The 21329-nt window shown below is 45.0% G+C and overlaps 1 protein-coding gene across 1 annotated transcript in view; it reads left to right on the plus strand.

Annotated features, from left to right (window-relative positions):
* The window catches only part of LOC138949538 (integrator complex subunit 5-like), an 89007-nt gene that overhangs the window by 48758 nt on the left and 18920 nt on the right, over positions 1-21329 (plus strand). Inside the window, exons 10-13 of the mRNA XM_070321389.1 lie at positions 12242-12300; positions 13576-13715; positions 17703-17811; positions 18796-18986. Coding sequence (XP_070177490.1) covers positions 12242-12300; positions 13576-13715; positions 17703-17811; positions 18796-18986 — 499 coding nt within the window. The remainder of the gene's footprint in view (positions 1-12241; positions 12301-13575; positions 13716-17702; positions 17812-18795; positions 18987-21329) is intronic.

Below are 21329 nucleotides of genomic sequence, written 5' to 3' on the forward strand. Positions count from 1 at the left end.
CGCGTTTAGTTTTCGACTGAGTTTGCTTAGAAAAATGGCACGTGTGAAAAGATCAACGCTCCGAAAAACACATCATAAAGGCAAGTGTACGAGAAGACAACAACTGAAGAGTTGCAGAGACAAGAGAACAACTAAAACACAATCGGTGACCAAGCGCACAAAATCTGGATCGACCGCTGTGGCATGCAGATCAAATTCTGCGTCAGGACTGAGAGTGTGTTCTTGGCGGTTTGACGCGAAAACAATTCAAGACGAACACATAGGCCTACACAGCAGCCACTGGTCAAAAGCGACAGGTCCAGAGGCTTCCCAAACAAGGAGATGTCTTGTTGATTTGGAAACCTTTGATGGTATTGACTTGTAAACGAACTTTGTTGTCCGCAATGTAAACAGCCAACGCTGTCACCATGCCCAGACTCAAAACAGAGACACGGCTTTGCAGTGTACGCGCATGTGAGGAAGTTGTTCCAGGTACCGCTGGATACCTTGCTTCCAAAGAAAGCGGTCAAACGGATTATGGTCTCATCAGGCAAGCCGTTTATTCGTCCAGACTCCTTGATATGTGGGCTAGGTGCTCAACAATTTAACACATTTTGTGAAAGTTTAGATTTGGTAGGCATGGATCACAAAACCTTCCAGAAGAAAGCTGATAAACTCTATCAACGACTTGATGTAGATCTACTGGAGGAGAAAGTATTCAGTGAGGCTGTCCGTCAGGTCAGACAGATACACGCAACGCACAATGGAATGACACTGTCTGATGATGATGTTCTTGATATCAGTGTAAGCTACGACGGATCATGGCTGACCAGGGGGCACTCGTCCCACATTGGAATAGGGTGTGCTGTAGTCTAGACGTGCTGACTGGAATTTGCTTTGACGCTCATGTTATGTGCAACTACTGTCATACGTTTGCCAGACAACTGGAAACAAAATTCTCCATGAGAAACCCCTGGAGTATGCTGCCTGGCTGGTAAAACAACTGGACATCTGTGACAAGAATTTTGCAGGTGAGTGCGTAGATCTAAACAGTATGTGTGTATGGTGCGTTTGTGAAGACGTTTGTTGAAATGGGATGATAGTGTGTTGTGTTTGAATTTTACATAGATCTGTAAGTGTTTGTGAAAATGTGTGTCAGTGTTTTGTGTGCGCTTGTCTATGTGAAGTGTACGTGTGTGTGTGTGTGTGTGAGAGTGTGTGTGTGTCTGTGCGTGTTTGTGTATTTGTGTGTTTGGGTACTAATCCATGCATAGTAATACATGTACTGAACAAAAACAATGATAGCGTCTATGTTGGTAGATCTGATTGCCTTGTGTGTGTTTGTGTGTGTGTGTGTGTGTGTGTGTGTGTGTGTGTGTGTGTGTGTGTGTGTGCATGCATGTGTGCATGCATGTGTGTGTGTGTGTTTGGGTACTAATCCATGCATAGTAATACATGTACTGAACAAAAGCAATAATAGCGTCTATGTTGGTAGATATGTGGCTGATTGCCTTTTGTGTGTGTGTGTGTGTTTGTGTGTGTTTGTGTGTTTGCTATTCAGTGGCTGACTTTGACTGAAACGGTGGTTTTATTTTTAGGTTCCAGTGGCATCATGGAAGTCGAGGCGGCTCGGGTTCTGTGGGGCAGGTCAGTGTCGCAGCACAATCTGCGATACACAGTTATCCTGTCAGACGGTGACACAAAAACCTTCCAGGAACTTTCCAAAATAAAGCCTTATGGAGATCAAGTAACCATCGAAAAAGAAGAGTACATCAATCACGTTTCCAAGCGTCTTGTAACAGCGCTTCGCAACCTTGTGACAGACTGCCGCAAAAAAAGGAATCACTTTGGGAGGGCGAGGGTATGATCAGCTGACTCTGAATACAATCAGGAAGTTGACGATATATTATAATCGGGCCATTAGGGGGGGGGGGGGGGGTAAGACAGTTGCAGACATGAAACGGGCAGTGATGGCATCTCTGCGTCACGGCTTCTCAACAGATGACAAGCCACAGCATGACTTGTGCCCCCATGGTGCCGCGTCATGGTCCTTCTACCAGCCCCCAGGACCACACGCAAAACTCGTCCATACACCTCTCAACTTCAAGAAGCTGAATCCTCCTCTAGATTTACCAGAGACTGACGAAAGATCAACTGCTTCAGAGATGTGTGTCAGGAAAAACCCAAAACTCTAATGAGTGTCTCCACAGCAGCGTTTGGGTTCGCTGCCCCAAGGACAAATTTGCATGCAAAAATCGTGTACGGTTTGCAGTCGTCACAGTGGCTAGAGAATTCAATTTTGAACCAGCGGCTGCTCTCAACACTGCACAGTTCTACGGCTTTACAACAGGCTGTAACATGAAAAGACTAAACAAGGCTAGGAGTGTAAAAGGGTTCTTGGCAGCCTCAGGTTCAAGAAAGATCAGCTAAACAAGAGACGCGACACTGTGCGTGCAGCTAAACTCAAAAGACAGGATGAGCTCATCAGACTACAAGGGGGTGCAGCATATGCTGCTGGGCTGTTTTAGGTAAGCCTGTAGTTACCAGGTGTCTGTGAAAAATACCTGAACTATGTTAACATTGATTTGGGGTGAATGAAAGAGCTTTGAAATGTTCTCGGCCTTGTTTCTCTGTTCAGCGTTTTTGCATGACCTGCTTTCTAGGAAACTGTTTTTCTTCAATCCAGCTGTTCAGAATGCAATGAAACTTAAGGGACATGCTTATCAGAGGACAACCTGTGGAATGACAACAGGAATTTTCTTTAAATTAATAAATAACTGTTCAGGCGGGTCATATTTACTAAAATTGTGCTGAAAAACATGATAATTCATCTAAAAAAAATATTTTATCAGAACTATTCATCCTAGAAAAAATCCCTGTTGTCATTCCACAACTATGGACTCCTACATCCTTCATACAAAAAATCACATTCCTATGATTTAAGGGGAAGCTAAAAAACGTGTTCCTAGCAACCCATTTTGGCAGTTGGAGATTGCCGTTTCCATGGTAACGGACAGTGACGGTATTGAAAACGTTATCAGTTTTGAAATCGTATATGCCTTACCACTTCATAAGCATATAACATTAGCCTATGGTAGAAGTAAATACAAATTTAGATTTTAGTGGCTCCCTTTGCCTTAAGCAAGTTCGACTGTATGTAGGTAATTTTTGAGTCACTTGAGAAAAAGTGACTCTATTGTAATCGGTCAGTGTTAGTCTGTCCGGCCGGCCGTCCGTAGACACCACCTTAACGTTGGACTTTTCTCGGAAACTATCAAAGCGATCGGGCTCATATTTTGTTTAGTCGTGACCTCCAATGACCTCTACACTTTAACGATGGTTTCGTTGACCTTTGACCTTTTTCAAGGTCACAGGTCAGCGTCAAAGGAAAAATTAGACATTTTATATCTTTGACAAAGTTCATCGGATGTGATTGAAACTTTGTAGGATTATTCTTTACATCAAAGTATTTACATCTGTAGCCTTTTACGAACGTTATCAGAAAAACAAGGGAGATAACTAGCCTTTTCTGTTCGGCAACACACAACTTAACGTTGGGCTTTTCTCGGAAACTATAACAGTGACCGGGCTCAAATTTTATGTGAACGTGACTCATTGTGTTGTGAATAGCAATTTCTTCCTGTCCATCTGATGCCTCATATAATATTCAGAACTGCGAAAGTGACTCGATCGAGCGTTTGCTCTTCTTGTTTTAATTTTTTTCGTCTTTTACGCCTGTTCCTGGTCCTGTTCTGCTCTCACACCGCTCCGTCCCTGCACTCACTGCTCCAACCACCTGAATTTGTTCCGCTGCTAGACTTGTCAATTTTACAGACGCTCCAGGGGGGGGATGTCGGGTTGCTGCAATAGGCTACCCTCGGAAGATGACACTGCACTTCTGCCGAGTCACTTCGACGGTGTTCAGTAGTGGGTCTGTCCCGAGATAACGGACGCAGCCCACTACCTACTATGCCCCCTACTAACGACATTGACTGTTAAGTCGCGGAGCCAGACTGACCCCGGTTGGTATTGTTTCTTTGGGTTTGATGGCGCAATGGCCTGGTGACAGAATAGAAAGCTGGCTTTGAAAGCAGTTGTCATTATCGACGTGGGTTCAATGCGAGGGATCTGTTTCCTAGAGTCAACTTGGTGCAGACTCTCCTCTGTGTCCAAACAGCCGGGTGGTGGACGCGTGGGTTCAATGCGAGGGATCTGTTTCCTAGAGTCAACTTGGTGCAGACTCTCCTCTGTGTCCAAACAGCCGGGTGGTGGACGCGTGGGTTCAATGCGAGGGATCTGTTTCCTGGAGTCAACTTGGTGCAGACTCTCCTCTGTGTCCAAACAGCCGGGTGGTGGACGCGTGGGTTCAATGCGAGGGATCTGTTTCCTGGAGTCAACTTGGTGCAGACTCTCCTCTGTGTCCAAACAGCCGGGTGGTGGACGCGTGGGTTCAATGCGAGGGATCTGTTTCCTGGAGTCAACTTGGTGCAGACTCTCCTCTGTGTCCAAACAGCCGGGTGGTGGACGCGTGGGTTCAATGCGAGGGATCTGTTTCCTAGAGTCAACTTGGTGCAGACTCTCCTCTGTGTCCAAACAGCCGGGTGGTGTCCAAACAGCCGGGTGGTGTCCAAACAGCCGGGTGGTGGACGCGTGGGCATGATAAAGATCCCAAGGTCTCAGCGAAAGTCAGGGCTAAGGAAAATACGAAACACGCATACGGAAGAAAAAAAGGGTAGCGTAGGGTGCTGCACGCTACAGGGAATTGCCCCAGGACAATGTGATATACGAAATACCACCGACCCAACAATGAGCCGCTGTCTGTCCGTGTGGCAGGCTGAGTGTTGGAATCCTGGCTGCGTCTGTAGGGTTAACTCTTGACGTCCTGTACCGCGCCATACCGCTCCTTACCTATCATCCTGTCTGTTGGGTTAACTCTTGACGTCCTGTACCGCGCCATACCTATCAACCTGTCTGTTGGGTTAACTCTTGACGTCCTGTACCGCGCCATACCGCTCCTTACCTATCATCCTGTCTGTAGGGTTAACTCTTGACGTCCTGTACCGCGCCATACCGCTCCTTACCTATCATCCTGTCTGTCGGGTTAACTCTTGACGTCCTGTACCGCGCCATACCGCTCCTTACCTATCATCCTGTCTGTTGGGTTAACTCTTGACGTCCTGTACCGCGCCATACCGCTCCTTACCTATCATCCTGTCTGTAGGGTTAACTCTTGACGTCCTGTACCGCGCCATACCGCTCCTTACCTATCATCCTGTCTGTAGGGTTAACTCTTGACGTCCTGTACCGCGCCATACCGCTCCTTACCTATCATCCTGTCTGTCGGGTTAACTCTTGACGTCCTGTACCGCGCCATACCGCTCCTTACCTATCATCCTGTCTGTAGGGTTAACTCTTGACGTCCTGTACCGCGCCATACCGCTCCTTACCTATCATCCTGTCTGTCGGGTTAACTCTTGACGTCCTGTACCGCGCCATACCGCTCCTTACCTATCATCCTGTCTGTAGGGTTAACTCTTGACGTCCTGTACCGCGCCATACCGCTCCTTACCTATCATCCTGTCTGTAGGGTTAACTCTTGACGTCCTGTACCGCGCCATACCGCTCCTTACCTATCATCCTGTCTGTAGGGTTAACTCTTGACGTCCTATACCGCGCCATACCGCTCCTTACCTATCATCCTGTCTGTAGGGTTAACTCTTGACGTCCTGTACCGCGCCATACCGCTCCTTACCTATCATCCTGTCTGTCGGGTTAACTCTTGACGTCCTGTACCGCGCCATACCGCTCCTTACCTATCATCCTGTCTGTAGGGTTAACTCTTGACGTCCTGTACCGCGCCATACCGCTCCTTACCTATCATCCTGTCTGTCGGGTTAACTCTTGACGTCCTGTACCGCGCCATACCGCTCCTTACCTATCATCCTGTCTGTAGGGTTAACTCTTGACGTCCTGTACCGCGCCATACCGCTCCTTACCTATCATCCTGTCTGTAGGGTTAACTCTTGACGTCCTATACCGCGCCATACCGCTCCTTACCTATCATCCTGTCTGTCGGGTTAACTCTTGACGTCCTGTACCGCGCCATACCGCTCCTTACCTATCATCCTGTCTGTAGGGTTAACTCTTGACGTCCTGTACCGCGCCATACCGCTCCTTACCTATCATCCTGTCTGTCGGGTTAACTCTTGACGTCCTGTACCGCGCCATACCGCTCCTTACCTATCATCCTGTCTGTCGGGTTAACTCTTGACGTCCTGTACCGCGCCATACCGCTCCTTACCTATCATCCTGTCTGTAGGGTTAACTCTTGACGTCCTGTACCGCGCCATACCGCTCCTTACCTATCAACCTGTCTGTTGGGTTAACTCTTGACGTCCTGTACCGCGCCATACCTATCAACCTGTCTGTTGGGTTAACTCTTGACGTCCTGTACCGCGCCATACCTATCAACCTGTCTGTTGGGTTAACTCTTGACGTCCTGTACCGCGCCATACCGCTCCTTACCTATCATCCTGTCTGTAGGGTTAACTCTTGACGTCCTGTACCGCGCCATACCGCTCCTTACCTATCATCCTGTCTGTAGGGTTAACTCTTGACGTCCTGTACCGCGCCATACCGCTCCTTACCTATCATCCTGTCTGTAGGGTTAACTCTTGACGTCCTGTACCGCGCCATACCGCGCCATACCTATCAACCTGTCTGTAGGGTTAACTCTTGACGTCCTGTACCGCGCCATACCGCTCCTTACCTATCATCCTGTCTGTCGGGTTAACTCTTGACGTCCTGTACCGCGCCATACCGCTCCTTACCTATCATCCTGTCTGTCGGGTTAACTCTTGACGTCCTGTACCGCGCCATACCGCTCCTTACCTATCATCCTGTCTGTCGGGTTAACTCTTGACGTCCTGTACCGCGCCATACCGCTCCTTACCTATCATCCTGTCTGTCGGGTTCAGGGGGGACATTTTTCCATCTCCCAGGTGAACCCTTGTGCAGACCGCCTGATGCCTTATCCCCCTTTGTGTGTACACACAGGCACATGACCCTGTGTGCACGTAGTAGATCTGTTAATCCCTGCCAGACTTTGTTGGGATATAAAAACACAAAAATACCAAACGTGCATCACCTGGAATAGACATATGGCTTCCTAAATGGTGGGGGGAACAATAGTCGTACATGTAAAAATCAACTTGTCTTAAAAACACAAGTGTACATGACAATTTCAGCCCATGAACGCAGAAGAAGAAGACAAATTTCTTTTTGTTAGCTTGCACCTTCCTGTCCTGACAAGTTAGATGTGACATTGATCGCTGATTGCACTGGCTTTAGTGCAAACCAGTGCCTGTATCTGAGTCATTCTCCAAAACTGGTTAACAAAAGTGGGAATAAGGCCCAAAAATAAAAATTGACTAATTTGAGTTGAATTATTGATTCAAAGGTTCTTTATTATCAGAATGACAGTTTGCAAGAAACGAAAAAGCAAGAAATACGTTTCCTTACAAAATACAGGTATCTGATAGGGGGGTATACCCGTCTCATTACGTGCGCATCATCGTGACACAAATTTGTTAATAATGCAGTCATATTGAATGATTATATGTTGTACTAATTATAGCTTGACAAGCATGTATAAGGAGTTGTTTAAAAAGAAATAAATAAAAAAAAATATAAAGAAATAATAATTTTTTTATAATTTATTTTATAATAAATATTTTTTTTAATTTAATTTTTTTTTTTAATATACCTTGGCACGTACATACAATATACATGTACACACATTTATATTGGTGACAGAAAAGGTTTGTGGACAGAAAAAAGGGAATAAGAAAGAGAGCGAGAGAGAGAGAGAGAGAGAGAGAGAGAGAGAGAGAGAGAGAGAGAGACAGAGACAGAGACAGAGACAGAGAGAGAGAGAATTGAATTGAATTGAACTTTATTTTACAAGGATTTAGATTTAAGGCTACGCCTTTTCTTACAATCTGTCCTTGGGACGCATAGACACACAATTATATAATTTTAAAAAAAAATTAAAAAAATTAAAAATTAAAAAGTTAAAAAGTTAACCAACAAAAGGAGGTCGGAAAACGTGATAATAAAGATGACGATGATGATGATGACGATAATGATGATGATAATGATGACGATGATGATAAAGATGAGGCATGAAGAGCATACATATGTGGTTATTCATAAAATCAAATGCATACTATGCAGGAATTATAAATACAAGCTGGTGGCAATCGAACATGTAGCAATAGTGTAACAAAAGTATGTTCAGAATATACAATGCACAGCATATTTTTGACGTAATACTAAGAGAGAGAGAGAGAGAGAGAGAGAGAGAGAGAGAGAGAGAGAGAGAGAGAGAGAGAGAGAGAGAGAGAGAGAGAGAGAGAGAGAGAGAGAGAGAGAGAGAGAGAGAGAGAGAGAGAGAGAGAGAGAGAGAGAGAGAGAGAGAGAGAGAGAGAGAGAGAGAGAGAGAGAGAGAGAGAGAGAGAGAGAGAGAGAGAGAGAGAGAGAGAGAGAGAGAGAGAGAGAGAGAGAGAGAGAGAGAGAGAGAGAGAGAGAGAGAGAGAGAGAGAGAGAGAGAGAGAGAGAGAGAGAGAAAGAGAGAGAGAGAGAGAGAAAGAGAGAGAGAGAGAGAGAGAGAGAGAGAGAGAGAGAGAGAGAGAGAGAGAGAGAGAGAGAGAGAGAGAGAGAGAGAGAGAGACAGAGAGACAGAGAGAGGGGAGAGAAAGAGAGAGAGAGAGAGAGAGAGAGAGAGAGAGAGAGAGAGAGAGAGAGAGAGAGAGAGAGAGAGAGAGAGAGAGAGAGAGAGAGAGAGAGAGAGAGATCCTGCGTAAATGTAAAAACGTTGTAACAACCTTGAATTTGATGAGGTGTTGAATACGTATTTGACAATCACACATATAATTAAAAAAACACACCAGAAAATGTATAATTATATACAATATTCAGATCATGCAAAAACAAACACCATACTTTGAAAAATCCGAAAGAACAACTGACAACAAAATGTGCCGGATATACAACAATAAAGCTTAAAGCAAAAGGCAACTAATACTGCAAGTGCTGTCCATATGTGTTTTATCTGCCACTCATGGAAACAAAGTGCACCTCACCAGGCTTTCTGTCCAATACCTGCAATATAAAGTTTATAGTATCAATCTTTGGATTGTATTATTACTGTCCAAATATATAAACAAATTAAACTTGCAATTCTATATGTGTTTTATTTGTATGCTATGCATGACCGCTTTACACTTCTCTTGCTATCATGGTTATAAATATATCTACAATGAACGCTTTAAGTTTTATATTCACCATTCCTTCAAGAACGTTTGATGCACACACACACACACACACACACACACACACACACACACACACACACACACACACACACATATATATACACAAACACACACAGACAGACACACACACACACACACACACACACACACACACACACACACACACACACACACACACACAGAGGTTTGGGTTTGTGTGTCACTGAATAAGCAGACTATAATGCAGGTCTCTCCAAACAGTGCTTGAACCGCGTCCTGTACGCATACATAAGCACGTACGTACGCACGCACACAGATACACATTTCGAAAACACACGCATGCACACGTTAACATTTAACGCACGCACGTGCAAACAGACACACAGAGACAAAAAGACACACACACACAAACACGCACGCACGTACTCACACGCGCACGCACTTACACAAACTCACACACACAGAAAAACACACACAGAAAAACACACACAGAAACAAACACAGACGCACACACATACACTCACACGCACGCACGCACGTACACACACACATACACACACACAAACACAAACACAAACACACACACACACGATTCTGGGGAGGGAGGGGGTATTCGGGGGGCAGTTGTCGGGGGGAGGGGGGGGGGGGCAACTGTCCGCCCATGGTTTGGGGCATTTGTCTGGGGGGCAATTGTCATAGGGGCAATTGTTCAGAGGGCAGATGTACAGAGCTAGCTGAAAGTGACACAGGTGAAAGTACAGAGGGGGATAATTAGCCTTCTACCGGAGACATCATTCACAACACGTCTAATTGTTGTCACTGGTGCGCACAAAACTTGGTCACTGGATAAAGTATCAAATTCATAATATTCGCTTTTGAGAATGCAATACAATGTCATAAGTGAGCAATCTACGTGACCATACACCTTTGTTTTAAGAAAAGGTTTTATTTTAAATCGCAAGATTCCGAAGATGCCGTTACGCTCACTTCATGAGATTACAGGACTGACAAGCGAAACCCGGTGGGGCTGAAGAACTTCATGGAATTCACACTTGCGTGGTTTTAATTTTTTTTTTTTTTTACAAACATGCTTATAAATGAATGAGCAACAAAATAATACCAACCTTGTCATGCAAGATTCCCAGGTGCTCAAGCAATCGGGGTCTGCATCTCGCCGGTAGCAGAGGGCGTTACGAACGCAGCCGTCCAAAATGTCAACTACACCTTCTTTTTTCATGAATTACGTCATTATTCACGACAAATTGTGAAAAAAACGTCACGCATCTGCATGGCTAGGTGATTAACAAAGGTGCAAACATAAAAATTTATGTTTTCATTCAGTTGAATTGATGCTAGCTTATAATGAAAACGGCCGTTACGAAGCCATCATGTGTGACACAAAACACTCTCTGAGACATCAAATTCGTCCAAAGTGTGTCCTCGGTTGAATGAATGCATTTTCTGCATCTTCAAGCTGCACTTGTTGACTTGATCGTAAAAAAAATAGTGATTATAAAGAAATTCGTTTGGTTACAGAGGTCGAAAAAATCTAAGTGAGCGTGACAACATGCGATGCGTACGAAAGGCTGTTTTCAACTTCATTTTTGGGGGTCTCAAACACAAAGAAAATAACAACAATTGCACAGGAATGAACCTTTATCGTTTCACAAAGTGACTTTTCAACAAATCATGCATAATGAATTTATCGTGTCAATGGACCGTAGCTTCCAATATATGTACCGAGCCTGTTCCCATTTTTCTGACGCCATTTTTGTTGATTTACTGACATTATTACACTATATTTAATATCAAAATACAAATATGTTCATTCATTTTGCTGTGGGTGCTTCTTCAAACATATATGTATCCACATAAACAGGGGAAAAGGTCTAACCACATTTGCTTCTGTAAAAATGTCGTTTTAAGTGACCGACCTAAGAATTCACCAGCTTTGGAGAATGACTCATCTCTTAACAAGTATTAACATTCGTTCCCACTCTCCGAACGAAAGGGTCAGTCTTGTGTGCAAAGCAGTGAGAATAAGGCAAGGAATGTAGATTTGCTTATCTTTGTGATGGACTGTCAAGCAAAACGCTACCTGCTATGTATGATTGGTTTCCCGCTTTGTTTTTGAAATTCAACTGACAGAAGGCAAAGAACTGTATCACTGTTATGTTTCTTAGGAATGTGCAGTAGGTGGCAAAAGAAACATCTCGCAGTTGCGTACACTATTGCATGTGATTTTGACCTCGTTTTCAAACTGTTGTACAATCTGAACCAGATCAGGTACATCAAAAAGAAAAGCAGATCCCTGGAGGATATTTTACTGGCTGTACGTGGAGGATATTTTACTGGCTGTACATGGAGGATATTTTACTGGCTGTACGTGGAGGATATTTTACTGGCTGTACATGGAGGATATTTTACTGGCTGTACGTGGAGGATATTTTACTGGCTGTACATGGAGGATATTTTACTGGCTGTACGTGGAGGATATTTTACTGGCTGTACATGGAGGATATTTTACTGGCTGTACGTGGAGGATATTTTACTGGCTGTACGTGGAGGATATTTTACTGGCTGTACGTGGAGGATATTTTACTGGCTGTACGTGGAGGATATTTTACTGGCTGTACGTGGAGGATATTTTACTGGCTGTACGTGGAGGATATTTTACTGGCTGTACGTGGAGGATATTTTACTGGCTGTACGTGGAGGATATTTTACTGGCTGTACCTGGAGGATATTTTACTGGCTGTACATGGAGGATATTTTACTGGCTGTACCATTAGAATTTTTGCCTTTTAAAAAAACAAAAACCTTTTCATAAATTGTGTCATTTGGGGCAGGGGTGAAGTGAGTTGTGATTGCAGGCAAAGTTGTCACTTTGACACACTACTGTACGTACTAAACCTTGACACGTGATGGTGTGTTGTGTGTTGCACCAGGTTCAGGGTCAGAGGAGAGAGTGCTGGAAGAAGTGCAGGACACCTGTGTGGAACTCATTGTGAGTTGACAGATTTGGAATTCGGCCGTAGTAATCCCCACTTTTTTGTGTGTCTGTACACATGAATGCCCATATGTGTGTGTGTAGTCTCACTGATATAAAGTATGTGTGTGTGTGTACACATGAATGCCCATGTGTGTGTGTGTGTGTGTGTGTACACATGAATGCCCATGTGTGTGTGTGTATACCTGCATGCACAAGTGTGCACATTTACTTGTGATTCTGCTAATTAAAGCGTTTACACCCCTTTGTTACGGAAATCTTATCATTTGCTCGTTGCTCCACTTTGATATGAATCTTGTTTGTGACTTTCTGTGTCCGTGTGCGTACCCATCTAACTGTTTGAGGTGCAATGCTGACTGTCTGTTTCTGTCTGTGCCACTTGTATCTGTTTCCTTACAGTTACATGTGTACCTGTGTGACTACACGTCTACCTGTCTCTACATGCCTACCTGTATGTCCACACATGTACCTGTGTGTCTACAAATTTACCTGTATGTCTACACATATACCTGTATGTCTGCCTGTGTTTCTACACATGTACCTGTTTGTCTACCTTTGTGTGTCTACCTGTGTGTCTACCTGTGTGTCAACCACCTGTGTGTCTACACGTCGACCCATGCGTCTAGCTGTGTGTCTAGATAAATCCAATCCAATCAAATCCAATGAACTTTATTATCTCACATGGAGAAACTGCAGTGGTGGTACATGTAACATAGAGACAGTGGTGGTACATGTAACATGGAGACAGTGGTGGTACATGTAACATAGAGACAGTGGTGGTACATGTAACATGGAGACAGTGGTGGTACATGTAACATGGAGACAGTGGTGGTACATGTAACATAGAGACAGTGGTGGTACATGTAACATGGAGACAGTGGTGGTACATGTAACATAGAGACAGTGGTGGTACATGTAACATAGAGTCAGTGGTGGTACATGTAACATAGAGACAGTGGTGGTACATGTAACATAGAGACAGTGGTGGTACATGTAACATAGAGACAGTGGTGGTACATGTAACATAGAGACAGTGGTGGTACATGTAACATAGAGACAGTGGTGGTACATGTAACATAGAGACAGTGGTGGTACATGTAACATAGAGACAGTGGTGGTACATGTAACATGGAGACAGTGGTGGTACATGTAACATAGAGACAGTGGTGGTACATGTAACATAGAGACAGTGGTGGTACATGTAACATAGAGACAGTGGTGGTACATATGACATAAAGCCTACAGACTACAACATGCACCTGTGTTGTGCAGCACATGTTGCTGTTCGAGCTACAGCGGGGGGTGCACAGCAAGCGACGGGAGGGGACGGGGGATCTGCCGCTGCTGGAAGGGCTGGCCAAAGAGACGCAGCGACTGGTGCCGCTACTGCTGGACTCTGCTCAGTCCAAACGGTCAGTGTGTGTGTGTGTGTGTGTGTGTGTGTGTGTGTGTGTGTGTGTGTGTGTGTGTGTGTGTGTGTGTGTGTGTGTGTGTGTGTGTGTGTGAAGAGACGCAGTGACTGGTACCCCTACTGCTGAACTCGGCTCAGTCCACACGGTCAGTGTGTGTGTGTGTGTGTGTGTGTGTGTGTGTGTGTGTGTGTGAAGAGACGCAGCGACTGGTACCCCTACTGCTGAACTCCGCTCAGTCCAAACGGTCAGTGTGTGTGTGTGTGTGTGTGTGTGTGTGTGTGTGTGTGTGTGTGTGTGTCAGTGGCCTCATCCCGTCTTTACCGGTCACTCTGTTAGACTCTGGTGTGTTGATTTTGCAGTCTTGACGAGGCAGTAAGACTGCTGTCAAAGTTTCATCAATCTCAGGGTTGGCAACAGGAAACATTTTGTGTAAAAATACCCTGTCACTTTTAGGGGGAAAGTAGGCGTTTAACTTGACAGAGACGACAAGAATGTGAAGCCTTAGACTTTGCTAAGTCTTTTTACCCAAAACTCAGTGCTAAAGCGTCTTGCGGCCAGCTTCACCAAGTATACCAAGCTTCGTCCACTTAAGGACAGGCTTAAAAGGGAGGTAACGTCATGAGATGAGATGTGACATGATGAGATGTGACATGATGAGATGTGACATGATGAGATGTGACATGATGAGATGTGACATGATGAGATGTGACATGTTGAGATGTGACATGATGAGATGTGACATGATGAGATGTGACGTGATGAGATGTGACATGATGAGATGTGACATGTTGAGATGTGACATGTTGAGATGTGACATGATGAGATGTGACATGATGAGATGTGACATGATGAGATGTGACATGATGAGATGTGACATGATGAGATGTGACATGTTGAGATGTGACATGATGAGATGTGACATGATGAGATGTGACATGATGAGATGTGACATGATGAGATGTGACGTGATGAGATGTGACGTGATGAGATGTGACGTGATGAGATGTGACGTGATGAGATGTGACGTGATGAGATGTGACATGTTGAGATGTGACATGATGAGATGTGACATGATGAGATGTGACATGATGAGATGTGACATGATGAGATGTGACATGATGAGATGTGACATGATGAGATGTGACATGATGAGATGTGACATGATGAGATGTGACATGATGAGATGTGACATGATGAGATGTGACGTGATGAGATGTGACGTGATGAGATGTGACATGATGAGATGTGACATGATGAGATGTGACATGATGAGATGTGACATGTTGAGATGTGACATGATGAGATGTGACATGTTGAGATGTGACATGTTGAGATGTGACATGATGAGATGTGACATGATGAGATGTGACATGATGTGATGTGACATCATGAGATGTGACATCATGAGATGTGATGTGATGTGACATGATGTGACGTGATGTGATGTGAGATGTGACATGAGATGTGACCTGATGAGATGTGACCTGATGAGATGTGACGTGATGAGATGTGACGTGATGAGATGTGACATGATGAGATGTGACATGATGAGATGTGACATGATGAGATGTGACATGATGAGATGTGACGTGATGTGACGTGATGAGATGTGATGTGACATGATGAGATGTGACATGATGAGATGTGACATGATGAGATGTGGCATGATGAGATGAGACATGATGAGATGTGACATGATGAGATGTGACATGATGAGATGTGGCATGATGAGATGAGATGTGATGTGATGTGACATGATGAGATGTGACATGATGAGATGTGACATGATGAGATGTGACATGATGAGATGTGACGTGATGAGATGAGATGTGATGTGACATGATGAGATGTGACGTGATGAGATGTGACGTGATGAGATGAGATGAGATGTGATGTGACATGATGAGATGTGACATGATGTGATGTGACATGATGAGATGTGACGTGATGAGATGTGACATGATGAGATGTGACATGATGTGATGTGATGTGACATGATGAGATGTGACGTGATGAGATGTGACATGATGAGATGTGACGTGATGAGATGTGACATGATGAGATGTGACGTGATGAGATGTGACATGATGTGATGTGATGTGATGTGACATGATGAGATGTGACATGATGAGATGTGACATGATGAGATGTGACGTGATGAGATGAGATGAGATGTGACCTGATGAGATGTGACATGATGAGATGTGACATGATGGGATGTGACATGATGAGATGTGACATGACGAGATGTGACATGACGAGATGTGACATGATGAGATGTGACGTGATGAGATGTGACATGATGAGATGTGATGAGATGTGACGTGATGAGATGTGACGTGATGAGATGTGACGTGATGAGATGTGACGTGACATGATGAGATGTGACTTGATGAGACGTGACATGATGAGATGTGATGAGATGTGACGTGATGAGATGTGACGTGATGAGATGTGACGTGACATGATGAGACGTGACTTGATGAGACGTGACATGATGAGATGTGATGAGATGTGACATGATGAGATGTGACATGATGAGATGTGACATGATGAGATGTGACATGATGAGATGTGACATGATGAGATGTGACATGATGAGATGTGACATGATGAGATGTGACGTGATGTGACGTGATGAGATGTGATGTGACATGATGAGATGTGACATGATGAGATGTGCCATGATGAGATGTGGCATGATGAGATGTGACCTGATGAGATGTGACATGATGAGATGTGACATGATGAGATGTGGCATGATGAGATGAGATGAGATGTGATGTGACATGATGAGATGTGACATGATGAGATGTGACATGATGAGATGTGACATGATGAGATGTGACGTGATGAGATGAGATGTGATGTGACATGATGAGATGTGACGTGATGAGATGTGACGTGATGAGATGAGATGAGATGTGATGTGACATGATGAGATGTGACATGATGTGATGTGACATGATGAGATGTGACGTGATGAGATGTGACATGATGAGATGTGACGTGATGTGACGTGATGTGATGTGACATGATGAGATGTGACGTGATGAGATGTGACATGATGAGATGTGACGTGATGAGATGTGACATGATGAGATGTGACGTGATGAGATGTGACATGATGTGATGTGATGTGATGTGACATGATGAGATGTGACATGATGAGATGTGACGTGATGTGATGTGACGTGATGAGATGTGACGTGATGAGATGAGATGTGATGTGACATGATGAGATGTGACATGATGTGATGTGACATGATGAGATGTGACGTGATGAGATGAGATGAGATGAGATGTGACCTGATGAGATGTGACATGATGAGATGTGACATGATGAGATGTGACATGATGAGATGTGACATGATGAGATGTGACATGACGAGATGTGACGTGATGAGATGTGACATGATGAGATGTGACGTGATGAGATGTGACATGATGAGATGTGATGAGATGTGACGTGATGAGATGTGACGTGATGAGATGTGACGTGATGAGATGTGACGTGACATGATGAGATGTGACTTGATGAGACGTGACATGATGAGATGTGATGAGATGTGACGTGATGAGATGTGACGTGATGAGATGTGACGTGACATGATGAGACGTGACTTGATGAGATGTGACATGATGAGATGTGATGAGATGTGACATGATGAGATGTGATGAGATGTGACTTGATGAGATGTGACATGATGAGATGCGACATGATGAGATGAGATGTGACGTGATGTAACATGATGTGACATGATGAGATGAGATGTGACATGATGTGACATGATGTGACATGATGAGATGAGATGTGAAGTGATGTGGCATGATGAGATGAGATGTGACGTGATGTGACATGATGAGATGTGACATGATGAGATGTGACATAATAATAATAATAATAATAATAATAATAAATGAGCATTTATATAGCGCAACATCATAACTTTACAATTATGCTCTTTGCACATGATGTGATGACAGGTTACCGTGGTTGAAGAAGCTGACAGTGTTCACTGCTGTGCGTGCCGGGGAAAACTTTGCCGCCACCGTGCTGTCTGACATCATCGCCAAGGCAACCACTCCATCACAGGTATCTCACAACCCTTTACTGCCTGGCATGCTGAGGTCTGATTGAGCCTGTGTTAGTGAGAGAGAGAGATAGAGAGAGAGAGAGAGAGAGAGAGAGAGAGAGAGAGAGAGAGAGAGAGAGAGAGAGAGAGAGAGAGAGAGAGAGAGAGAGAGAGAGAGAGAGAGAGAGAGTTTTCATTTTGATAGAATTGCATGGGCGTTGTGGCGGGGTGGTAAGACGTCGGCCTCTTAATCGGAAGGTCGAGGGTTCGAATCCCTGCCGCGGCCGCCTGGTGGGTTAAGTGTGGAGATTTTTCCAATCTCCCAGGTCAACTTATGTGCAGACCTGCTAGTGACTTATCCCCCTTCGTGTGTACATGCAAGCACAAGACCAAGTGCGCACGGAAAAGATCCTGTAATCCATGTCAGAGTTCATGTGTCACATTGTGTGTGTCTGTGTGCTTGTGGGGAAGAAATAATGAATGATCAAGAAGAGGCGTCAACACTTGTTTTGCTCTTGGATAGTTTCACAGTGTCTTTGAGAAAATGCAAATACATGTAAAACTGAAATAGAGGGAGTAACAGCTTTATGAACTGTACTCTTGAAAGACTGGGCTCTGTACTTCCACCTGTGTCACTTTCAGCTAGCTCTGTACTTCCACCTGTGTCACTTTCAGCTAGCTCTGTACTTCCACCTGTGTCACTTTCAGCTAGCTCTGTACTTTCACCTGTGTCACTTTCAGCTAGCTCTGTACTTTCACCTGTGTCACTTTCAGCTGGCTCTGTACTGTCACCTGTGTCACTTTCAGCTGGCTTTGTACTTCCACCTGTGTCACTTTCAGCTGGCTCTGTACTTCCACCTGTGTCACTTTCAGCTAGCTCTGTACTTCCACCTGTGTCACTTTCAGCTAGCTCTGTACTGTCACCTGTGTCACTTTCAGCTGGCTCGTACTGTCACCTGTGTCACTTTCAGCTGGCTCTGTACTTCCACCTGTGTCACTTTCAGCTGGCTCTGTACTTTCACCTGCAAGAGGCGGTGGAGAAGAGCCTGAAGACGGTTGCCCGGGAGACCGTGGAGAGTGTGTACGGCGCCATGGCAACCAGCACGCCCCCCCAGCTGGTGCAGACCCTGCACAACATGCATCGCGTTCTGCTCGGCGAGAAACAACGTGGCCTACATCTACACGCATCTGCCTGGTCAGTCTGTGTGTGTGTGTGTGTGTGTGTCTGTGTAGGTGTGTGTGTGTGTGTGTCTGTCTGTGTGTCTGTCTCTATGTGTGTGTGTGTGTGTGTGTGTGTCTCTATGTGTGTCTGTCTCTATGTGTGTGTGTGTGTGTGTGTCTGTCTGTCTGTGTGTCTGTCTCTCTGTGTGTGTGTGGTCCCAGGGGGGAAGAAACACGGCCTGCATCTGCACGTGTTTGTTTGGTCAGTGTGTGTGTGGCGGCGGATTGCTTCAGAAGTAAGATTCAGATTTTGAAACATGGATGAAGTGTGTCTGAACACTGGTGGGCCTCTATACTGCCAATCATGGGAATACCATGAGGGGCCTCTACACTGCCAATCATGGGAATACCATGAGGGGCCTCTACACTGCCAATCATGGGAATACCATGAGGGGCCTCTACACTGCCAATCATGGGAATACCATGAGGGGCCTCTACACTGCCAATCATGGGAATACCACGAGGGGCCTCTACACTGCCAATCATGGGAATACCATGAGGGGCCTCTACACTGCCAATCATGGGAATACCATGAGGGGCCTCTACACTGCCAATCATGGGAATACCATGAGGGGCCTCTACACTGCCAATCATGGGAATACCATGAGGGGCCTCTACACTGCCAATCATGGGAATACCATGAGGGGCCTCTACACTGCCAATCATGGGAATACCATGAGGGGCCTCTACGCTGCCAATCATGGGAATACCATGAGGGGCCTCTACACTGCCAATCATGGGAATACCATGAGGGGCCTCTACACTGCCAATCATGGGAATACCATGAGGGGCCTCTACACTGCCAATCATGGGAATACCATGAGGGGCCTCTACACTGCCAATCATGGGAATACCACGAGGGGCCTCTACACTGCCAATCATGGGAATACCATGAGGGGCCTCTACACTGCCAATCATGGGAATACCATGAGGGGCCTCTATACTGCCAATCATGGGAATACCATGAGGGGCCTCTATACTGCCAATCATGGGAATACCATGCGGGGCCTAGACCGCCTTCAACCGGCCACAGTGGAACAAAGTGCTCTGTTTACAATGCTGTTACATAATCAAGTCTACAGTGGAATCCCCCCTTTAAGACCCCCCAAATTTAAGACTTCCTCCCTTTCAAGAACCTGTTTTCTTAGACTTTCTGTTCATACATAACCTCTGTAAGTTTACCCCCATTTTAAGACTCCCTTCTTGTTAAGACTCCCTTCTTGTTAAGACTCCCTTCTTGTTGAGACTCCCTTCTTGTTGAGACTCCCTTCTTGTTAAGACTCCCTTCTTGTCAAGACTCCCTTCTTGTTGAGACTCCCTTCTTGTTGAGACTCCCTTCTTGTTGAGACTCCCTTCTTGTTGAGACTCCCTTCTTGTTAAGACTCCCTTCTTGTCAAGACTCCCTTCTTGTTGAGACTCCCTTCTTGTTGAGACTCCCTTCTTGTTGAGACTCCCTTCTTGTTGAGACTCCCTTCTTGTTGAGACTCCCTTCTTGTTGAGACTCCCTTCTTGTCAAGACTCCCTTCTTGTTGAGACTCCCTTCTTGTTGAGACTCCCTTCTTGTTGAGACTCCCTTCTTGTTGAGACTCCCTTCTTGTTAAGACTCCCTTCTTGTCAAGACTCCCTTCTTGTTGAGACTCCCTTCTTGTTGAGACTCCCTTCTTGTTGAGACTCCCTTCTTGTTGAGACTCCCTTCTTGTTAAGACTCCCTTCTTGTTGAGACTCCCTTCTTGTTGAGACTCCCTTCTTGTTGAGACTCCCTTCTTGTTAAGACTCCCTTCTTGTTAAGACTCCCTTCTTGTTGAGACTCCCTTCTTGTTGAGACTCCCTTCTTGTTAAGACTCCCTTCTTGTCAAGACTCCCTTCTTGTTGAGACTCCCTTCTTGTTGAGACTCCCTTCTTGTTGAGACTCCCTTCTTGTTGAGACTCCCTTCTTGTTAAGACTCCCTTCTTGTCAAGACTCCCTTCTTGTTGAGACTCCCTTCTTGTTGAGACTCCCTTCTTGTTGAGACTCCCTTCTTGTTGAGACTCCCTTCTTGTTAAGACTCCCTTCTTGTCAAGACTCCCTTCTTGTTGAGACTCCCTTCTTGTTGAGACTCCCTTCTTGTTGAGACTCCCTTCTTGTTGAGACTCCCTTCTTGTTAAGACTCCCTTCTTGTTGAGACTCCCTTCTTGTTGAGACTCCCTTCTTGTTAAGACTCCCTTCTTGTTGAGACTCCCTTCTTGTTGAGACTCCCTTCTTGTTGAGACTCCCTTCTTGTTAAGACTCCCTTCTTGTTGAGACTCCCTTCTTGTTGAGACTCCCTTCTTGTTGAGA

Source organism: Littorina saxatilis, linkage group LG15 (genome assembly GCF_037325665.1).
Source record: "Littorina saxatilis isolate snail1 linkage group LG15, US_GU_Lsax_2.0, whole genome shotgun sequence".
Classification (NCBI taxonomy): Eukaryota; Metazoa; Mollusca; class Gastropoda; order Littorinimorpha; family Littorinidae; genus Littorina; species Littorina saxatilis.